Here is a 23963-nt window from a genome sequence, read left to right as displayed (position 1 = left end):
AGTAGCCAAATTCATTCTGCTGGTGAAGATCATATAATCTGAAAACGTGTCGCTGTTTCAAACGTTGACACTGATGACGTGTCTAATTGTTGTGGTGTTCAATATGAGATACATATGTTTGCTTTTAATCTGAACGATTAGACACGCCATTCATTTGTCATATATATTAAATGTGAAACGCATTTCACACCTGATTAATTCTGGTGGTTTCAGACTTTACACCTGTGAAATCAAATATAATTCAGGCAGGAGTTTCTATAGTTTCCTTTATGTTGATGTTATGTTTTTGTTTGTGTTTCAGGTACCTGTATGCTGTGGGACAGAGAGTCTGGAAACGGTGGAAAAAAAGATATTTTGTTCTTGTTCAGGTACAAACCTAGTGAGATCAGATGACTTGTATTGATCTGATGTGGATCTTGTGTCTTATGATCAGAGAGCTGCTGGAGACTGAAAGTCAAAGCTGAAGCACATCAACAGCAAATGACTGCCATGAATAAATTGCTGATCCACATTTATTCCAGGTTCTGATTCAGACATAGTTTTCCTCAAATCCAGCAGCAGTGAAAATAAGAAGCTTTTCTGTCTGTAAAATGCTTTGCATCAGTCCTCAGGCCTTCATACGAACACGTCCTCATACTGAGGCAGTTCTCTTTCATAAACTCTCATTTCCCTTTTTTCTTTTCTTTTTGTTTCTTTCTTTTATTCTTTTTTTAATTTTTATTTGAAACACTTAAATGGAAGGGCTACACAAGAGAAAGGAATTAGGGGGAAAAAAATACAATGTTATTAATAGGTTATTAAAGAACATCACAGTAGCCGCTGTACTTGAAACTTATTTTTTCAAGCCCTCGTCTGAGCCCTAGAGTCCTACTGACACACAGTTAATAGTGTTTTAGTTTCTGCAATATTCTTTGACACCTTTTTTTACCTGAGTTGTCATTTACTCTCTGAGCACTTACTGATCGCCCTGGATCTTTGTAGGGCAAGAATGCACATTTAAATTAAATGGTCTTTTGTGAGCTTAAACTCTGTTCACTGCTCTTTGTGACAATTTTGTTAGAAAAAGTTCTGTAAAGGCGTGAAAAGATAGAATCTCTGCACTGAATATCATCTGTTTATTTATGGCTGAACCAAGTGCTTGACAATGTTTTTGTTTTTTAATGGTGCAGTTCATTTAGAAAAGTTCTTTCTAATGTCCATATTCCCACTTTGGTGGAGAAGAATGTGAACCAGATCTTCTCATCCAACATCAGTGTTGGAGGTCATTAATGCTGCTGTCCAGCAGAGTGGGAGCTGCCTCAGCAGCGGAGTAATGCCCTCAGTTGTCCATGTTGCACAGTTGTGCTGGAGGTAAAGTTAAGACTGGATCAGGATAAGGATTGTTGTGTTTTTAGAAGGAATTCTGTTTCTTTATGTGTTCAAAGCTGATATGAGTTTGCTGCAGTTAAACTGAAAGAAATTAAAAAAACATATAATGATGTATTTTGAGCAAATGCTGGTGAAACTATGCTGATGGTTCTTCGTACTGGAAGGTTTTCTTCCATCTGCTTTTGGCCTTAAGTACCAAAGGCTCAGCTGGACAAAGCATAGAAATGAGATATAAATGCATCAGAACAGGCTGTGCACTTTTATTTAGCATATGTCAGGATAAGTCACTGTCTCAGGCTGAACCGACTGCATTAGTTTAAAATCTCTGTGGGGAAAAAATGCACTGGAAATTTAAGGAGCTTCAGTGTCTTCAATGTGTGTCGCCTTTGTCCTGCAGGTAAGCCAGTACACATTTGCCATGTGCAGCTACAGAGAGAAGAAGGCTGAGCCTCAGGAGCTGATGCAACTGGAAGGCTACACGGTGGATTACTGCGACCCTCAGCCAGGTACACGCCTGCAACATACATGCACACAACATACATCTGAGGATGACTTCTTATTTGTTCATTGAATTGAACTTAACAACTTTTGCTGTTTGTTTTGTGGCAGTTTGAATCTGATGCATTTAAATGAAACTATAAAACACTTATTTGAACAAATTTCTGACTGTATTGATAAAGTACAAGTACAAATACAATCATCATTTTATTGCCAGTCCTGTTTTAGGCCTCGGTGCCTCTATCCAAATGTCCCCACTCGTACAAATTCATTGACTTTACAGTTGGTCTGTAACAGCTGTAAGATCGTCCTCCACAATTCATCAAGTCACTGCCACAGTTCAGATGTCTGGTCCTGGCTAGCCCCTGTTCTAGTACCTTCTGTAAATCAGTGCCCCTAAACATGTTCCTGAGGTTAACTGTCAATATTCTAGTACAAATTTTGCATCCAATACAACACTGGAAATTAGACATTAAAACCCTTGTAATTTGCACTTATGAAACACTGATTATGTTGTTAGCATACAAAACAACAACTACAGCTGCACTTGATGGCATTGGTTTACCACTGCTAATATAATAACTGAATATTAAATAAAAACAACACTTAAGAGCCTGCATTATGCTCCTTTGCAGGTTTTATTTTTGAGGTGCTTTAATGTTCTAATAACACGTTTTTTGGGATCATACACATACATTCCTACAGCACCTCTTCAGTCCAAAAGCCTCCTCAATGCCCCCCTCCCAAGAATCCCAGTCTGCTCTGATTAATCAGCTGACCAGACAAAGTGACACAATGTTGGTTATGTACGGTAACCCCAGAGGAAATAATGGAGGACTGCGAGGAAGCTGCTCATTCATTTATATCACTAATTAAGAGTAAAACTAATATATTGAAAATACTCACCACACATGACACGCCCCAAATCATCAGCAATGTTAATACTCGAGCTGTTGTCTCCTGGTTGACCGTTCAGCTGGTCGTTTTGTCATTGGTCACACAATTACCAGTACTACTTTAATAGGAAGAAAAGTGTCATTATTGTGATGCTTCTTTCAATGTTCTGATCATATGTAAGCAAATGTGATTGAAATGTTTCGCGTGCATATGAAACATATCTGAACACATGGCTTAAATGGTTATAGACTTAATTATATTTTCCACAACTTCCAGGATGAATCCATAGTTTTAAGTGGTAGGAGGAACAGACTACCCCTCTATTATCACAACTTTAATCTAATGGAAGCTGCAAGGTCTCACTTGTTTAACTTTAGTGTTTTACTTGGGTCGGCTCCAAACTAACTGACACCGGGTCGAATAAATCGTCGATGTGACTGCACCTTGTGTAGAGCTGGCCAAAAAAATCGAGTGTACACTTTGCAAACAGTGTTTGTATATCACAGCTCAATAACTAACAGAGCTTATCATCGAGATAAAGTAGGCTAACTTTGCCAGCTTTCACATTAGAAGCTTGAGTCTTTAATTGTGAATATGTTGCATATGAACATGTTTATGCCTTTTGTCTAATAGAACAGCAGGCTTATCCATCGATAGCTCCACGGCTCTAAACTCCGCCAGTTGTTAAAGCGACACCCAGGCCGAGCTGGATGTGAAGCCTCCTCTCTCTTCAAGAAGGAAAAATGATATCACAATGGAAATACTGATTTAAATAATGAGGTTAAAATAATTTAATACAAGACAATCTTAACATGAAGAATGTTCTTCCCCCACCGCCATTTGATTGGTTGATGGGTAGGTGTCATTTTAGTCGGCCAAGATTTCCTTCAGTTGATGACAGCAACTAAAACAAAGCAACAACAAGAAAGGTGTAGACATCGAAAGAACTTCATGGAAGCTCCAGGCACAATTATTTGTTCACTGTTCTGGCTAATTTTGGCTTTACTCTTTTTCCTCCTCCTCCTCCTCAGGCCTGCAGGGTGGTCGAGTGTTTTTTAACGCAGTGAAAGAAGGCGACCTGGTGATGTTCGCCTGCGACGACGAGCAGGACCGGGTGCTGTGGGTCCAGGCCATGTACCGAGCCACTGGACAGTCCTACAAACCAGTCCCACCGCTGCAGAACAAAACCACAAACTGCAGAGGAGGAAGCCAGAAACCAGCATCCCCCATCAGTAGGTTCTGATTCTCTTTGTGTTTGTTGTGATGATTTATTGAAACATAAAACCTGAAAGGGAAATGCAAAACAGCAGCTGAGAAAAATCTTGTCGTAAAGTAAGCGAGGTCAAGTTTGTGTGCTGGAATGGTGGCTGAAGACACTGAAGACTAATTAGCCTGCCGCTTGTGCTTTAAAAGTTAATAATTGACTTGGTTAAATAAAGGAAACACAATAATAGACCTGATGTTATACGTCAACGAAGAATAGTAATTTCCTCGTTTGTGTGTGACATTGTTCTTCCAATTATCATGGCGATTGTCACACAACATTTATAGAGTTTGAGACGTTATTACATCGAAAAAGCTCAAATGCTGACGGATACTGTAAAAATCTTCAACCAGGAAATAACGTGCCAAGATGACTGGCTCTGCAGGATCTTGCAGGATGGATGCTCTTCACGCTGTTTCAATCAAAGGAGCTTAAAAAGTGAAATCCTTGACATTTATTAAAGTTCTACACAGAATGAAAGTACACTCAATACTGGCAGCTTGTGCCTACACCCTGGGTTCCTGTGTAGAGGTTTGACCTGAAGCATGCTTTTTGAAATTCGGGCTTTTAAAATGTCTCCAAATAAGAGGAGAAGATTGAGTTTATATAATCGTGCTTTGTAGAAGTGCGGTTAGTACTCATATTGTGGTGTCTCATATGGATAATTTCTGCTGCTTTTTGATCGTACAATGCTGCTTGAAAATATTTGAAATCCTTGAACAACATTGACACTTTGAAAAAGGAAGTCAGAGCCAGTCACGAAATGTTTGGTCAATTCCAGCTCATTCTCTGGACAGATGATTTCAAACACAGTGACAGAATCGGCGATGAAGCTGTGATGCAATTGTCAAGATGCGCCGCTACTTTTTTCCTCCGGACCACCTGAACAACTCCATACAGTCAAGACAGCCATGAAGGCTAAGGACTGTCAAGAAATTCTTGAACAGAGCATCTTAACATGATGTCTTTCTCATTGTCAGATCGTGGCTAGACTGAAGGTTTCCAAGGAGTTTCTGAGGTTTTAAGTGCATAGAGCTCTAAAATACTTTGTTGCAATGGGATCGGTTGTGTCCAAAGCAGGATCAGGCAGACTGAGTGAGCAGTCTGCACACACCATCAGAACATCAGGACATCAGTCTGTTTTTGCTGAGAGATAGAAAAGCAGCTTCATCTTAGAGAACAAGTAGATCTCTAAACCACTTCTCAGGAGGTGCTGGGACATGCTCAACCCTCTGGTTTGCATCTTTGTGGAGAAGGATTCATACTGCAGCAGATAATGAGCCTAAACACACCTCAAAGCTTTGACCTGAAGACATTGACTGATGCCAATTTGGAATCATTTTCCTTTCTTTTCACTTTCGCTCTGCTTTTACTCCCCTCTCCACATTTCCTGTTTAGTTCCCTTCTTTCAAATACACACGGTGTGAGCTGTGTTTTTCTAAAAGAAAACCAGGCAGATAGCAAGATCTCATACCAAAGTTAGTATTCTGTTTCTTTGGTGTAGTACGCACACACACACACACACACACAAACACACACACACACACAGCAGGAGTCAGATCGAAACAGTTTGACAGTGTACAACTCATACTACTGTGAGAGAGAGAAAACACACACAAGGGAAGGATGGGAAGTAGAAATGACAAAATGGGATGAAGGTGCAAAGCCTCTTCCTTCTTCAATACATGCCACGCCTGCATCCATTATTCTTGCTGCTTTCTCATTTTCTCATCCATTCTTCCTCTGTTTTCCTTCCTCACATGACACATCTGTACATCTTCCTACTTTTAGTTCTGTCTTCTTATTCTCCCTATCCTTTATACATTTGAGGTTTATTTAATATCATACTGCCATAATATACAGTGTGCCAGAAAAAGATGTAGTTTAGTATGTTTGAATGTCATGTGGTCAGATTTTGCAGCATGTGAACCAGCATGTTTTTTTCAGACCATTCTGACCCACTGTCCTCTGCACAGTTACATTACATACGTCACGGTGTCTTATGTTAGTATAAATAAGCCTGTGCTGGCAGCAGCACATATGCCAGCTCATTGCACATTACAGACTGTGACAGAAAGTTTAAGACACAGTATTAGTAGTACTCCCAATTCATATTATATTCACATCCTGCATGAAAGAGTATGCACTTAGTTAGGGCAGCTGCCGTACATACATATTTTCAGTAAAATGAAAAAATATGGGATTTCAAGTGCAGTCCTTATTTTACATTCCCATATTTCTTCCATTTTTTTTTTCTTTTGTCCTTTTTTGTCCCAATCATGCTTTTCCCATTCATTCCTCCCTTTTCAGTCAGTGACTTATTTCCCATACCACCTCCATCTCTCACTTGCTTCTGTCTGATTCTTTCTGATATTTTCCAACTCTACGCTTTTATTTATATTCTTCCTTCTCCTCTTCTTTTCCCTTTTCTTCCTCTGATGGGTAATTTGCTTCCCTTGTTCAGTCTTTTCCTCGTCTTCAATCCTTTCTTTTCATCCTTTTGCCCATTTGAAAGGTGAAATGTTTATGTATATAAAATTTGTGGTGTGCAAAGCCAAACAACGTAACATTGTGCCTTTAAGTTTTCCCCTCTGACCATACACTGTGTGTTTCAAAGCTCCTTTTTTTCTTGTGTTTTTGTATTTCCTTCATTCTTTTCCATTTCCCTTTCTTCCCTCCGCACTTGTTCTGCGGAATGTATTTTTGCTTTGATTGCACACATACACGTCCTATTATTTCTTTTTTGTACACTTCCTCCCTTTGATCTACAAATCATTTCATTCATTATGTGCATGTATAAGACGTTGTCCACATTCTAGCCTCCTCCCAGGCAGAGCATTGTGAAATGAAGAGTCTCATACTAAGAGCTGATTATGGCTGTATTTGTGTAATTTAGTGTGACAACGGTCCGTTCTCACAGCCGCTCGTTAGCGTTTAATGGAACAGATTGAAGCATCAATGGCGAGAGGTGCTGACACACTGTTTGCAATAGGAAATAGAAGGTGTCCCTGAAATAGCTCTTAACTGGGTGCTAAGTGCTGCTCTGTGTGCGTGTGTGTGTGTGTGTGTGTGTGTGCGCGTGTGTGTGTGTGTCGGTAATAGGCTTGACAGGAAGTCATTCTCGCTTTAATAACGATCGTGGCTGGGAACCTGCATTTTTGTCTCCGCTGGCCCTGGCGTGTTTTTATGAAAATGAAACGCAGAGGCTAAATAACACTAATAACTGTATGTGTACACATTGATGACCACTTACACAAACACACACGGGCACACATAGACAAGTTATTACCATTAATAAAATCATACTTCTCCTGCCTTGACTTTGTGGAAATAGCTGTGTTTTCTTGCACAGACGGGACATTTTTATTCTTTGTTTGAAGGTTAACAGTTCTGAGCAAACAGGTGAGACAATGAGAGCCGAGCCACAACATCTTCCTTTTGTTTGTCTCCAGCTCAGGACTGTTTTCAGCTCCATGTCTTTGGAGCTGAGCAGGCAGCAGTATCAGATTGTATCGACCTGCGTGTGAAGGCTAATAATGAAACTGTTTACACGTGGAAGTCATGTCAGGGGCTCACACATACCGGGCTGCTGATGGTTATTGTTGTCACTCTGCTGAATGGATCCTTCTCTGTAAATCCTCACTTTCTCTTTTCAGGGATCAGCTAGTGCTTTTGTTTACCAGCTGATATCCAACAATGTTCTCACACTGAAGTACAGTTGTATTTACAGAAGAGAGCTATTTTGTTCTTCGTATGCCACAGAAGTGAATGCACTCCCATGCAATATCACATAAGTATCAAAAGATTCACAACAGCATCACAGCATTTGTACTACTTCTAAGTAGAACACTATTTGCTCTCGTGTAAAATTCTAAACTAAAAGTTAAGATTTGCTTTGTGTAAAATACAGGCCCCAAAGAAGGAACCTGATGCAACTGGCTTAAGCTGCTTAAGAGATGTTCTGCCATTCTTCAGACTTTTCTTTTTCAGCATTGATGGAAAGGTTGTGTTGCTGTCTTTAAATACCTTGGATCCAACTCAGGCAATAAACTTAGCCAGGTCATAGTTCACCTTTTTTTTGTTTGTTTTTTGTAGGAACTCTTGTGTGATTTTGGCAGTGTGCTTTGGATCATTATCTTGTTAGAATATTTCACTTCTGCCAAGCTTCTGCAGACTGGGAGTCATCTTGTCAGCCAATATTTTGGTATTTCAACAGCACTCCCACAGCCCCATATCATCACCCTTCCCCCCTTTGTGCTTCACTGTCAGGACTATGCATTCATTTTGGCAATCCTGGCCACATATACACTAAATACGCCATACCCCATCTGAGCCCTACGCGTTTATGTCGGTTCATCGAACCAAAGAATATGCTCATCAGGCTTCTTTTTATATCAGGTTTTGTTGTTGTTGTTGTTGCTTTTTTGTCTGTTTTTTGCATAACATCCATAGAGGTTTGCATTATGCACTGTCCTGTTTGAGCTGTGAAAGATTTGCATTAATTATTGTAAATTGTGAACGGAGTGCACTGTCGGCGGTTTCAGTTCAGGAGGATGGTCAGCGCTGATCAGTGGTACTATGACTTGTTCTATACCTTCTGCTTACTGCTGTAATTGTCCAGTGATATTTGGTTGATCAGAATGTTCTTGTGTCCTGTTCCATCTTTTTCAAGGTCCACAATCCGATTTTTCTTTCCTCAAGCGATTTGTGTTCCCTGTGGAGCCATGGTGCAGACATGCGGTTAGACATAGTCCATAGGTTGTAAACTGAGAACGTTCTGCTGTTTACAGAAGTTATACTGATTTGAAATCACAGTTGTTCTCAGTTTTGTTGCAGTAATCACAGGTTTTCGAACTTTTGTCATCACACATATGACCCCTGACTTTGCTACACTGGGTTTCTACTTTGAGGCGTGCATTTCCAGGACTCAGGGAAAGGGAGATGGAGCGGGCAGTAGGAGCACATGCCAACTATCTAAAAGTGGTAGCTAGCTAAATAATATATTTCTATAGAATCAGTGACTCCACCTTTAACCCACACTTCCTAACACGACTTTATGTTCATACCTAAGCGTGTCCTGCAGTTTACCATTGTCTGTTGTGGCCAGCAGTACGGCTGTTTACAGCTGTGCTCAGATAGGCTGGTTGTAGAACCATACTTAATAACTGATATAAAGAAGCTGAACTTTTTGAAATGTTTTATTCAGCGTGAATATTCTTTTTCATGTCTGGACCCCATTTAATTATGGCAGCTTATGATGACTGTGCTTCAAATAAATGCAAAAGGCCTTCTGTGGAACCAGTGTTTTAGTTTGTCCTCTTCGGGCTACTGTAGAAACATGTTAGTGCAACATGGTGGGTTCCATTGGTGGAAGAGAAGCCACTTCCTCTGTAGATACGATGGAGTCACTGTGACAGATGCTGATAAACTAATAAAAACACAATGTGATTACTATTTTCTGATTCCCGTAAATCATACACACTGGTCCTTACAGTGTGGGTAGTGGGACCATGGATATATTAGGAGGAACTGGATACTGGGTAACAAGATGGTGCCTCATTCGTTTGCATGAGTTTTTTGGGCATTCTCCATGAGGTATCTCAATGTTCTTCATGCTTCTGCAATTTTGAGCCCATAGACCAGGGGTCTCGAACTCCGGTCCTCAAGGGCCGCAATCCTGCAAGTTTTAGATGTTTCCTTCTTCCAACACACCTGATTCGAATGATCAGGATCGTTATCAGGCTTCTGCAGAGCTTGATGCTGAGCTGATCATTTGAATCAGGTGTGTTGGAAGAAGGAAACATCTAAAACTTCCATGATTGCGGCCCTCGAGGATCGGAGTTCGAGACCCCTGCCATAGACCGTGCACATTGACATCCCTTTCGGTTGAGCCCATGGACAAGCATGCATTACAGAAATCTTTGTCATTCATTTAAACCCTAATAACTCATCTCTGTGTGTCACAAAATGTTGTTACTTGTTGTGTACGTTTGGCCACTATGCCAACATTTCTGCACAGCCCATTGCTGTTCCTAGAGGCTTGATTGAGATACACTTATTCTATGTACAGTGGCCATTTTAGGTCACGCTTATAATCGGTGTAGCAGCAGTTAAACATTCTGGAAGAACTGAACATGAGCGTACCCTGAGATACTGTGTCAATCTTCTCCTCAGAAAAAAAATACAACACTGCTTTTCACCCTGCTGTTAAGTTTCTCTTTAATTTGTGTGGATGTGTATTTAATGTAAACGATTGCCATCTTCTTATACTTACCATACAAACCCACAGATTTTCCACGCCTACAGGTACGTCAGCTGCACTTGAAAAGTGAAATCCATGCTTGTGAAATTCAATTAGAGCAAAGTACATGGTAGATGCATGTCTGTACTGGTGCTCTAAAGCTTCAGGTTTTGCTTCGCACCTCAAGGCCATCAGGAACACCAGTGAGACTTTGGGAACATTAGTGGTCAAAAGAATTTTCTCAGACAGATATACTGATTTGTCTTTGGTTATTTCTTTTTCTAATAAAAACACATAAAAATATAGTTATTTGGTGCTCTGTACATTCTGTATTTGGTGAAAAGTTTAGATGACACTAGTTCAAAAGTTGGGAAGCGCAGTTGGAGAAATAAGGTGTGAAGCTGCAAATTACTAAGAAGAAAAAAAACCACATTTGATTCCATACAGCAAAACCAAACCTTCAACTTGGTGTACTTAGGTTTGCTTGATGTAGGGAAAGTTTTGTTTCTTTGTGAGCAGATTTAAGCAGCTGGCCTTCATGACGTTCTCGATTTCAAAGGGAAAACTCTATAGAAAAGGACAGTAAAGTGCAAATGTGCTAAAGAAACTCTAGCAGGCATCATTTAAAATGGATGAATAATGAAATGAACTAGCATTCAAACAAGTGGAAATCATCAGAGGCTGTGGGCATGTTTGGCTGCGACCTTTGACGTGAAGTCCACTTTTATCACATAGGCAATGACTTCCGTCCTGAGTATGAACAGACGGGGCTGTTGGTGGTCCAGACTGACTCCTGAAGGTGTTTTCAGAGATGTTTATACCTGTCATTTGTGTATTTGGAAAAGCAGGTGGTCAGTTTGACAGCGAGGATGATCCTGAGGAGAGACGTCCAAGCTGTCCATTCGTTTTAACCTCTCAGGCCTTCAGCGGCTCCCTCAAATACAGCTGAGGATGCGTTCGTGTGCTCCTTTTAAACTTTTCTCTGAGTTAAATTTGTCTGTCTGAGCTCTGTATGGCGAGAAGCTTCGCTCAGCCAGACGGAGACTGATGGACTTGTCCGTCTGCATCTTCATCTGGGCTTGCACTGACATCATCAGCACTGCTCCGCTCCGACAGGCAGATCATGTCACATCTCTCAGCCTTGTGCACCTGAAACTGAAACGCTCTCCGTCCTCCTCCTCTTCGTGTGCGTCAATAACCTGCCATCAGCGGCCGCCGCCACCTCTCAGAGCAGGATGTCACATAGATGTGACTGTTGCCGTGACAATATCAGCGGAGCCCAGACCAGATGGATATGGAGAGATCGAGTGCAGAAAACTACCCCCCCTCCCTCCCACCTCATCACACACAACCACACACACAATCCTCAACACTCAAACATCCTCATAGATGTTGTGAGTATGATACCAAGATATAGACAATGCCCACGTGTTGAAAATTACTTTTCGGTACGACACGGATCTCAGTCAAGAAGGCCGGTTCCAGCATGATGACAGGTCTTTTGTTTATTTGTAATGCAGCTCGAGTTCTGACAGTTGAGTTTGTCTTATTTGAGCGTGGGACCATCAGCCTGCAGCAGAGATGAAGAAGCAGCTGTGGGGGTCTAAAAGCTCACTTTTTTTTTTTCCAGTAATACTTACCAACACTCACAATGACACTGACACACACATCATGATTGTTTGGCGAATTACAACGCTGATTTGATTCTAAGCTGATCCAGACTGTTCAGAACAGCGGAGGTCCTACATAAGCAATAGTGACGTTTCAGCCAGACAGAGAGCTATGTGAGAATCTGTGACAACACATTAAACACATGATGAAACAAGAATTTACAACTAACTCAGTTCTGTCAGCTGATAAAATCATACATTGTGTATATTCTGATTTAGGATTATTTAAACGTTTGAGCAAAAATGTTGATTTGGGAACAGCAGTTTGACAATCAAACCCTGACTGGGGCACCTATTGCATGACCTCAACAGCCCTTAAAAATGACTATGAAGTCTTTAAATTCATTTGACAAAGGTGCTACAAATATCCAATTTCTCTCGTTTTAAAATGAATCCTTTAAGCCAAAGGGATTCTTTTTTATAACTTTCCACTTTAAAAAAAATGTGCCTACCTTCAGACAATAACTCCAAAACTGCAAGTCAAAGCCAAAATGAACAACCTTCAGGCTCTATGGCTAAGAGACACTCAGATTTTTCAGATACAATAGGTCACCTTCTTCAGGTCAGGGTGAGGTATGATAAACTCCAGCTAAAAACCAGCATTTTTACTTCTCCAAAATAAATCAAAAGATAAATAACAGACTTATAACAAAAGCTCAGTGCACCATGATGTTATTGAACCTGTTGTAAAAAAAAAAAAAAATCTTCAGCTCTACCAAATGTGATGGAACAAGCAGCGTTAAACCAGTATAACATTGGTTTGACGCTGTCATATTAGTACTAGGCAGACTCTTGAATAAACGTGCCCTGTTTGGTGAACCTTTAAATAAATGGTTGTGTTTAAACGACAGATAAAGACTGGTCCTGGTAAAGGGGCACTGCATTACTTTCATTACTGTGAAGACTTAAAAAAAAAAAAAGCCTTAAAAAGTTTTATTTGTAATATGTAACTGCAGGGATTGCCAGGAAAAAATGCAGCATGTAATCCAATGTTAACCTTATTGTTGCTTTAGAGAAACTACTTCTAACATTTAGAGTGGTTGCACATTTTTGCCTATAGTTAGGCCCTAAATCATTCACAACCTTGCCATGTCTTTATTTATAGTGAATTTCTATTTGACCAATAGGTTTTTCTTGCTGGAAATAACATAAGGAAGTTATCGAAGTTGTTATGACATGTGTTGGACATGTTAATGATAAACTACAGCAGTGTATTTTTTACATGTTTAATAAAATGGCATGTCTGATTTTTTTAGATTTCCTGAAATTGTTCCAAACTTTTGAGAAAATGTCATTTCTGTGGCATTCTGAAGGACAGTCAATATAGAACAGCTGATGCAGTGGGTCAGTTACTGGATAGCTGCTTAGTGATCTGCTGTTAGGGTCCATCACTGAGAGAGAGCTGCACATTGTGGATGCTCACGAGATGGAGAAAGGCTATAGAGTCATGTCTGCACACAAGGTAAAATGAGTTTTCCCAGTGTGAAAAATCACCAAGTTGACACTTTCAGCGCGATAATTCTAACTCTCAAAGTGACCCCTGCACTGACAACAATTGTAGAGGCCAAAAAGAAAGGATTAGAACCACCCTAATGAGTCTCAGCAGTTCTGGTTCCAGCATCTCTGAACAAGGAAGACACTAAAGACTCACCTGGATAAAGAAGAAAGTTTTTCATCATCAATTTTGCAGTCTGATAAGCTAAAAACAGAGTTAATAAGATGAAAATGGAATTTTCTTTTTGCAAAAGAATGGAGATGCATTCAACGACAAGAACACCACCCTGTCGATTAGGCATGGTGGTGGGAATGTAGTGCTTGGGGATGTTCTTCAGCTGATGCGAATTCATCAAAGTAAATGGCATCAAATGAAAATAGGACAACATTAAGATTGTAGAGGAAAACATCAGACTGTCTGCAGAAAAAACTTGACCAACAGCCAAAGTTGTTAAGGAATGGTTCACAGAAAATATGTTGGCAGGTGGAGCGACCCAGGTAGAGTTCAGACCTGAGTCCCATCGAGAACCTGTGGAGGGAACAGAAGACCAGCGTTATAGCAAGAAAGCCTTCCAACCTCAAGATCACAAGATCGTCACAAAGAGGAGTGTTGAAAGGTTTTTGCAATGATATTAGGGCTGTGGTGGCAAATAAAGACAGTGTCAGTGACTACTGACAGAGGGTATGGGTGAAATTAATTCAAATACATAAATAAAAATAGTTAAAACTTCTACCTGTGATCTGTAAAATAATATCTTATTGCTCTTTGTCACTTGGTTAAGTGTGTTATATGCTATATTTACAGCCCTAAGCAACCTATTGGTCAAATAATTTACTGAATCAATTTCTGGCATAGGTATAAATAATTTGGGGCTAACTGTAACTTCTTTATTAGAACCGTGGTAGTTTGCATGTCAGGCTTCACACTGATGAGAAACTGTTCCAAAAAACACAGAGAACAGAACAAACCTGCAGACAGCCTGGACCAAAAAGCACCATCTGTGCCAGGAGCAGCGACATCCATCCATATTTTCTGCCACACACACTCATTCGCACACACACACCTCCCCCCACTCACACACCCTGCAGATAATAGCTGAAAGTTGGACTTGACACGGATCAACATCACTCCTCCGCTGTTTGTCCCCCAATCAATACTTCCCCTCCCCCCCCTCCTCTTATTATCAGCACTAATCTATATCTCTTTGTCTCGTTTTCTTTAGAGTCGCCTCCTTCGCTCCCTGTCTTTTCACTAAATTACATTAAGGACAATCCCGTGTTTTGGAGGTAACGAATGTAAAATGACCTACATCGGAATTAGACAGAGGGAAAGCAGGCCACGGGAGCCAAAGGGCAGCCAGAGACAGAAAAGTGGGAGAGTCAGAAGAAAAGAAGATGGGAAGAAAAGCAGAGGAGCGTCGATTGGGAGTTGATTGTGGAGATTTCACTTTTGCTGTCTTTTTTTTCTCTTTCGGACAAAAGCGACAAAGGAAGGAGGGAGGAGGAGGGAAAACACAAATGTATGAGAGTCCTCGCGGGCTTCTCTGCATCCACACAAAAACAAAATGGCAGCGTTAATAAAAAGCGATCACTAATGCTTGTCTCGGGCGTGAGGCCGCGGGCGTCGCAGGCGTGGAAACAGCGCTGACATTCTTCGGCAAGCCGTGGTCTTTTGTGGGGCCATGTGTCACGCTCAGAAACTTCCCATCCCGAAATGTACTCCCACAATGAAGGCAGAGTGGAGAGTGTTAGGCTTTTCATTTGGTGGAGCCATTAACAGGAAGGCCTGAAAGGACTGGAAATGAACCCAGGTTTGCTCAGGCCGGGACACCCTGTGCCTCTTCGGCTTCTTTTATTTTTCCTGTGTTCTGTTGATTCTTGCGTCGCTGACCCCGAAGCCTTGTTTGTTGTCTGTTACTTCAGGCGCTGCATGTCCGAGCTGAACGAGAAGTTCAAAGTATCAGTGCTGCTGTGCAAAAATACTTAATTACTATTCATTGCAATTTTGCTTAAGGTGAAAGTCAGCTGATGTTTTTTTCTCTTATACTTAACAAATCATCGTGTGCGGACCCAAACCAACAATGAATCTATTCCTCTAATTGGTATTGTACAAGTGTTCAGGCCCTGACATTTGTTAATGCTCCATTTTTACAGTTTGATTTGACACAGTCCCACAAACACTGACCTGCTGCCATGAATGCCTATTAGAGCATCAAATATGGAAGTTCCATGACTTTTTTTTAGATCTTATGTTTACCATCAATGATTTTGTTGTCTCAGTTGATTATATTGACAATTTGCTATGTGGCTTTTCTGTACACATATTTTTCTTTGTATCTATAGCATCCTGAAGGAGTGAATTCTGTTTCGTTGCACTTCTGAAATTTCTTCTTTTTTTTTTTTTTTTTTGCAGTTCAGCGATATTTTCTTTTTGACTTTTTCCTTATCTGTATTGAGGGTCTACAGACAGTGGGTGTTTGCTGTACAGACTATAAAGCCACTGTGTGACTCTGTAAATACATCAGACTATACTGAACATGTATGAGTTCACTGCTAAAAATAGTCCCTTTATTAAGCACAATTTTCTCCTGTTTGAATCACTTTTTTTTTTTTTTTTTTAACTGCTTGGCCAAAAATTATCAACTCTATTTATGAGCTAAATATTTACATATTCAGGAGGAACTATAGACAGTACATGATGAACAGACCCTTTGGGACTTAAAATAAAATCTGCCACAAGTGCCTTTGTTTTTGATTGTTTCTGGGAGGCGACTGGTTTTGTTTCCTTTGGTTTTCCAACTGTGTCGAAGTGTAGTGGAGTCTGGTGGTTTGTGGTGTTTTGTTTCATCTTTTTTCTCCTTTAACCTTTTTGTACTTTTTTTTTGTTCGTTTACGGTCGTTTCCACCCTTTTCAATTTTTTTTTTTTTTCTTTTTTTTTGGTAACTTGTGTGATCATGGATGGTATGTTTTGGTGTGTTTTTTTTTTTTTTTTTTTTTTTTTGACCATCTATAATATCCGCAAGTTCTTCAGTCATATCCATGACTCACATGTCCGGTTTCTAGGCTAACATGCTAAAAGCTACCTGATGGTTGAAAACAGAAGTCCACAAACCAGTGGGTGATGTCATGGTCGTCCATCTTTTATATTCTGTTTGTGGTAGGGACCACTGGGTTTCCAAATAAAGAGAGGGATTTAACATTTCTGTTTTGGCCAACTATGAGCTGCCGATCGTCATTCCCCACATCTCTCCTTCCTTTCCTGTCAGTTCTCTGCTGTCGTTTTTTAAAATACAGCCATACGATTTCTAAACCATTTCTTTTAACATTTGTCATCTCGTGACCTAATGATGACAACATTTTTAACACTGATGTAGTCTTTCAACATGTGGCCTTTCAGGAGACGAACAGATCTCTGGTTGACTATTACGTAACCTTTAATATAATACTGCCAAACATTTTCTGCTTTACGTTTTCACAATGTAAGAAAGAGCCACATCCAAATCTCTGTTCATGTGGATTTGAAGCTTGATCTCTTGCTGCATTTCGTCAGTGATGTGCTGTTGTCTTCTGGGCTGGTTTTTCCACTCTGAGCGACTTCCAGTGTTTTCCTCACATGTCGTCCATGTTGGCGAGTGTTTTGTGTCAGCTGGGAGTACTGACAGCTTCACAGAGGATCTGTAGCCAACCGAGGTGGGAACCATTAACCACAGCACTGAGAACTGACACTGCCAATGTAGTCTGTATGTGTTTACACTTCAGTTCACTGCAGAGGCGTGAATGATTGTGAATTCGAACACATTTATATATCACCTCTTTAGCTGTGGTTGCACTGACAGGACCATGCAAAAAAAAAAAAAAAAAGCGATGTGCAGTCGTTTATTTATTGTACTTCATGACACTTCCACCCCTCCTTCCTGCTATAGTGACCTTGCTATGAAGACTAATTCAGCTCTACTTTAGTTCCAGGTAGCACATCCTCACATATGAGGACTCTCCTGCTAATGCAGCAGCAGTGTATTGTTCACACAGTTCATGTTGTGCATTATTTAGACACAGCTTGAAACTACAAAACTAATTCAACAGACTTAATTCAAACTTAATTTTTTCTTTCTTTCATCGTGGTTGCCATATTGCTGCTCACAGGCATGCATCCTGAAGAGGGTTTTTTTTTGTGTGTGGATGATTTTTGCAGCTCATGTTTTTTCCTCATTTAGATCTAATGATAATGATTGGTATTAATATGTGTCCTTAATGTATTGAGGCAGAAAGTAAACGTCAGGGGCTTCGTTTTCTCAACTAAGTTGTAGCTGTACTGTTTAAAATGAATGATTTGAATCATATTTGCTTTCAATGTATACATCTAGTCATCTAATCCTAATATTATTTGTATTGATGTGGTTGTGTAACTAAGTGCAAATCTTTTTTCTCCCTCTCCTGCTAAGGTCTGGATCCAACTCAGCGGCAGGGAGTGGAGGAGTTAATCTCTGTAGCTCCAAGTCGCTTTGATCACGCGGCCCTGTTCACCATTTTGCAGAAAAACACTCTGCAGCACCGCATGAACGACTCCTTCTCCTGCCTGGTACGTTAATGCAAACACACCCTCCTAACTTTGTCATCAAGAAATGCCAATACCAATTCTCCGCAGCGCGTCACAGGTGTCAGGCCGGCTGTCAGTCAGACAGGTGGGTGGGACTGATGTTGGCGGTGATGCTCTGTTCTTTTGTCACTGCTCACACAAACTTCTTAGTTCCTCTATATTATTATCAAAGAGAACTAAAAGCTGCGTCACATTCTGGTGCAGCAGGAAAGAGCGTCTGGAGGGCAAAATGTATCAGTAGATTTTAAACAGATTATTATGTGGAAGCTGAAAGGATTAGTTTAGATAAACAGTAAATTAACGACTTTGAAAAAATATTACCTGTTTACATCTTTTTTTTTTTCTTTTTTTACTCAAAAGGCTAGCTTTGTATAGATTTTTGTGTTATTTGCTGACGTTCTGTAGACCTGAAGATTTGTGGGGAAAATACTTGTATGTTGTGTGCAACTGTGCAACGCTTTACTGCACAAAGCACAATTAATATTTGTTTATTTCATCACAATTAGAAAATTTATGAAAGCAACAAACTCATCAGACAAATCATGAAACTTTGAATAGAATCCTGCTCTTTCCAGTGAGTTTTGGCTCATTTAAAAGTAACAATTCGAGTCAGACAAGATTGACAAAAGATGAAATTGAGCCAGTGTTTCTATAGATGATATTCTGTAGATGAAAGGTGGTGAAACAGTTTATGCTGAGGTGAAGTTTACTGTTTTGTTTCAGATTTCTGTCTTGTTTCATGCAGTCAGATTAACTCAGTATGTGGCTGTAGTTCATTACCTTAATCTATTAGTCAATTCACAAAAGATTATTCTGCAACCATTGGCTGTTTTTGGGGATTTGCACCGAAAAGAACATCACCAGACTGAGTCAACAACAGCTCAACAACCGTGAGGCAAAAAAGCACAACCTTGGGCTTTATAGATCAGAGACACCTGGGAGAGTTTTGAAATACAACAAGTCTGTGTGTCCCCATCACTAAGGTTTGGAAAAAATTCCAGCAAAAACTGATGTATTTATCTCACCTGATGAAAAGCTAAAACAGAAGAAGATGTTATTTAGTATGTACTGAACCTGCGGAATTTGATGAAACAGAAATGAAGCACAACAAAGCTACATCCAGTTTAGGCATAGCGCATGGTATTCGACAACCTCTTTAATAAATGCACCATGCAATGCGACATTCAATAAAGGGTGGCAGAAAGCATGAGGATGAATAAGACTTGTCCCCATACAGAAGCCTTGAATATGTAAAGGGTCACTTTAAAGCCAAAATGGCAAATGTTGTAATGATTCTAGCTTTTCAGATGTGGAACTTTGCTGGGTTCTTCCTTTCCTTTGAGAGACAACTGAATGTTTTGGACTGTTGGTTAGACAAAATGAGACATTTTAATGTGTTAACTTTGGGTCTTGAAATCTTTCATGGTTATATGAAAGCATCTGCTGACATAGACAAATTAGAAAAACTAATTGTTGACGCTCAGAGGAGGAGATAGAGAATAAGAAAAACACTCTTAAAGAAAGTAAAACAGTTTGAAGGGGTGGAGACAGAGAAGCTCTCTCTCTCTCTCTCTCTCTCTCTCTCTCTCTCTCTCTCTCTCCCTGTCTCTCTCCCTCCCTCTCTCTCTTTCAGTCTTAAGCCTGGGGGCTCTCTAACACTGATTGAGGGGTTAAATGCTCTAATCAATACTTTCCAAATAGGAACATGACCCTCATGGACAACTGCTGGGCCGACTGAATGGAGGAGAAGGAGAAAGGAGGGGGAGCAGCCTAAATAAGTGTGTGGGCGGGGGTGTAAAATGAGGGGTTTTGTGTTGTGTGCAACTAAGCAAAAACCACAAACCCCTAAACTGGCTAGATATGATGCACATTTACTTTAATGCTTTTATTTTCTACTGTTCAAGTGAACAAATTGATTTTAGTCCATTCAAGGAAAGTGGAGATAGTAAAAGACCTAAAAAAACAAAAGCAGAACAGCGTGTATGTGCTTGGACATGGTTGAAGTTTGTGTAGCAGTAAGAGTTCACCTAGAAACCTTTATCTTCTCTAACCCTCACTACAATCTTAACAAAATTTTATTAATCAGCTAGTGTAAGCCATCACACAAGCTGTTTGTATTCACTTGTGTCGATGCTTGTTTGGTCCAGTGGCGTTGTGATCCCACACATTGGATTTACATCTAAGTAAAGTTGCTCAGGACTTGTTTTTTTTTTTTTTTTGGGCTAAGATCAATGCAATCATTTGCATTTCTGTGATTCACTGGAGCTGGAGGCTCGGACTCAGACAGTGACAAGCAGGTCTTCAGCACTCACATTTTTAGAGCTGTGCCTTTAAAGGTTTCTCACCACTTTCTACTCAGCACTGTGTGAGAACATAGTACTGCTTTGAAACAGTGTTTCAAGATCAGTCAAGACTGTCAGGCTGAAGACTGTACTTTAACTGGCTGAGCAGTATTACATAACAGTTTAGACTAGTAACCTGCAATTGTATAGATTTGTCTTGAACTTACTCTTGGGGAGTTGAAACTTGCTTTGAACTGACCTTTGTTTGTGTCTGTGTTTTAACACGTAATCAGTTCGTTTTAACTTTATCAGTATTGATGTGCATTGACTCCACACTGATGGTGTTTTCAAAATTCTGTGAACTCAGTTTTCTCGTCTGTTTTTTAGTAAAGCATAACTCCCATGGGCAGCTGTCTAAGTCATAGAGGTCTATAACAATAATTCATTGTGAGCTTTCTACTTGTACTGTGGACATACACAGATCAACCAAAGCATTAAAACCACTGACAGATAAAATGAGCAAAAAATGATTATTTCATTAAAATGGCACCTGTCAAAGAGGTGGGATATGTATATGTTCTTAACCGTCATATTATCTTTGGGGTCAGTTTGACCAAAGTCAGCGTTTAACATCTCTAAATAAGTCATTGACATAATTTTTTCAGTTTTATTTAAAGGGCTATTTACACATAAACTTGGGTAACAATTTTAATAATAATATTTTCTAGAGGTTTAAATTGTTGAGGTCAAATTGAACCCAAGGATAGAAGATGTCAGTAAATTTGAAGGTAATACGAGGGTTAAAGTTGATGGGATGGAAGCAGAAAAAACAGCAAGAATGAGGATGTGAGTTAGTTTTAAAAGGCCCAAACTGTGATGACCAGATGATTGAGTCAGAGCACTTACAAAGCAGCAAGTGTTAGGAGTGTTCTGGGTTGCCTACCAAAAGCGGTCCAAGCAAGGATAACCAATGAACCAGTGACAGGCACATGGGCACCGAAGGCTCACTGATGAATGTGGGGAGTGAAGGTTGGCCCACGTAGTCCGATTCCACAGCTATGCTGCTGTGTGGCTGCAGACTGGTCAGAGAGTCAGTGCTGACCTTTTTCCCCTGCTGAAAGTGTCTGGAATGGGCAGCCTGTTCTGATGAATCACCTGTTTTTTTTACCATCATGTAGACAGCCTGGTGCACGTGTCGTTTACCTGTGGAAGAAATGGTAGCTGGATACACTATGGGAAGAAGACAAGCTTGGAGAAGCTGTATGATGCTCTGGGCAATGTTCTGCTAGAAAACTTTGGGTCCTGCATACATGTGGATGTTACTTTGACATGTAGCACTTACCGATTGTTATAGACCATGTACACCCCTCCATGGCAGCAGTATTCACTAAATGCAGTGGCATCTTTTAGCAGGGTAATGTGCCCTGCCCAATGCATATTTGTTCAGGGATGTTTGAGGTAGGTACTACATGGTGTAGGCTGAACTTTGAGTTCTCATAGTTAATTTCTGTCTAGATTAAAACCATCCTCTATTATAGGCCATCATGAGACACTAAAACTCTCTCTTAAACACAAACTAAGACAGATCTCGAGGAGTCAGCTCATCCTGACATGTGCTGCGTCGTTCTCTAATCCTTTAAAAGCAGCAAAACGAGGAGATGTCCACCAGAGTGACATCTGTGCTTCTTTCATTTCTCTACCTGCCTCACCAGGACTCCTTCCAGCTCTGCAATTAGACCAATCCATTCACACCACCCCTCCAGCTCTTCTCTCCTCAGCCTTTTGTGAAAACTCGAGGGCTTTGTGTTCCAACCTGAGCCCCTTTTCACCAAACACTCTGAGAAAAGGCCAGTGCCTTGGCGTGGGGGACATCTGTTGAGAAGTGGCTTGGATTCATGTCATGGACTGGGTCATATTTTATTCACAAAGAGTTGAACCCAACAACAACAACAGTAATTAAGCAGAAGTTTGGTTTGTCGCAGGGGCCCAGAGTCCTGCTAACCGGATCAGTGTAGTTCCCACTGGCGATCAAAGGGTTAAATACCCCAACGAAGCTGCCGGTTGAGTATTAAGTTGAATCATTAATGTTTGTAAGATAAACTTGTGATGTAAGTAGTTTCACTCATGATAGGGAGCTCCTAAATGAGCCTAAATCAAAACTTTATTATTATCGCAATGACCAAAAAAAACAAAAAAAAACACAAACAGTTAATTGTCTTTTTAAAGTAAGAGTCAACCAAAGAATTCAGCATCCTGTCACATGTGGTGACCTTCCTAACTGGTCATCAAGTGAAACTCAAATAAATCAGTGTTGCTGTCAAACTGTAGTGTTTTTTAAACCCCAAAACACTGCAAAGTAATTCATAATACCATGAGAATTCTGTGTTGTTGTCACAGTGACATATTGTTGTCCTCTATAAGGTAAACAGTAGAAATACAAATGTTGTGTCACATGTAAGTAATCTTCTTAAAGTATAGGCTTACAGATATTTGAATAGAATGCTGTATTGCACAAAAACTGAACCATGTTGAGCTTTTTTCCTGAAGTGTTTTTCTTTTTTTTCTTCTTTGGAGCTGCTGTGTTAGCGCAATGGTCTTCTCAACAGTGGTCTTGACACCAGTTTACTTTGTCATTGTATTATTTTTCATAAACACATGGCTCTTTTACTTACTAACCATCCAAAACATATTTCCATTATGTAACTCTATAGATGCTTCAGATTTTACTGGGGAACCAATGAGATGAAATGAGCAGAATTAGTATTTTTTAAAAGTACTCAAACAAAGTCACCCTGGCCAAAATAAACGACACTCCGTGGATGTGAATGGCAGAAGTGGAAACAGTTTATCAGCTATGTGAGTCAAACGTTTTCTACATCAGAGCTTATTCAGAAAAGTTTTTTTTTTTTTTTCATCTCCCATGAAGTCAAAAATCACAAAAACTGTTTTCTATAAAACTGGAAAAGATTTTTCTAATTGTGCTGTTTTTTAATGTCATACTTCAAAATGCACAAAGCTCCTGAAGCATCATAGAAGAAGAAACGTGCAAATCCATACAAATATATACATTTAGGTTTAAATGGTGCCTGCATTATATTAATACTAGTGTGCAGAGTTTGTTTGTTTTTTTTTCTTTAAACAGAAACAAATGAATCCTGAATATTATGGAAAGCTGATGACTTTGACCATCAGCAGCTTGTTGTCGTCCCAGGACCCCCTACCCCTCCTAAACCTCTGGCTGGTGAAGCAGAAGGAACAGGGTCAGGAGGTTGTGGAGAATGAGCACTGAACTGGACAGCATCTGAACACCAATATGTACCTTTAATCCACAAGACTCTGACTCACTCTGGTTTCCTGTCTGCCTTTACTCTTGAGACTTTGAAATGTCTTTACCCCGTGTCTCCACTTTTTGGAGAATGAGGACGCAGGTGTCTTCGCCTCCCTTCAAACCTGTCTAAACGTCCTGCTGCCAAATTAACTTCCCATGGTGTTTCCACCATTATAGACTCTAATACACAGTAATTACCCAGGTCTATGCATGCACACGGTGCCTTTAAATCTGAAGCTTCCCAGTGATTCAGTTACATCTATGCTAATTAAAGGAATCTGCAGAAGAAGAGAGAGGCTCCAGATTGCTCTGCAGTGTTCACA

The 23963-nt window shown here is 40.1% G+C and overlaps 1 protein-coding gene across 1 annotated transcript in view; it reads left to right on the top strand.

The window, feature by feature from the left end:
• Positions 1-301: 301 nt before the first annotated feature.
• Positions 302-23963, top strand: part of LOC103370874 (calcium-dependent secretion activator 2-like) — a gene marked incomplete at its 5' end in the record, with an annotated part of 106571 nt that continues 82909 nt past the window's right edge. The window contains 4 exons of the mRNA XM_008300046.1: positions 302-368; positions 1766-1874; positions 3795-3995; positions 17876-18012. Of these exons, the coding sequence (XP_008298268.1) occupies positions 302-368; positions 1766-1874; positions 3795-3995; positions 17876-18012 (514 nt within the window). The remainder of the gene's footprint in view (positions 369-1765; positions 1875-3794; positions 3996-17875; positions 18013-23963) is intronic.

This window comes from Stegastes partitus, unplaced genomic scaffold (assembly GCF_000690725.1).
Source record: "Stegastes partitus isolate 25-593 unplaced genomic scaffold, Stegastes_partitus-1.0.2 Scaffold1493, whole genome shotgun sequence".
Taxonomy (NCBI): Eukaryota; Metazoa; Chordata; class Actinopteri; family Pomacentridae; genus Stegastes; species Stegastes partitus.
The sequence above is the reverse complement of the archived record's forward strand: the minus strand, read 5'-3'. Positions and strand labels throughout refer to the sequence as shown.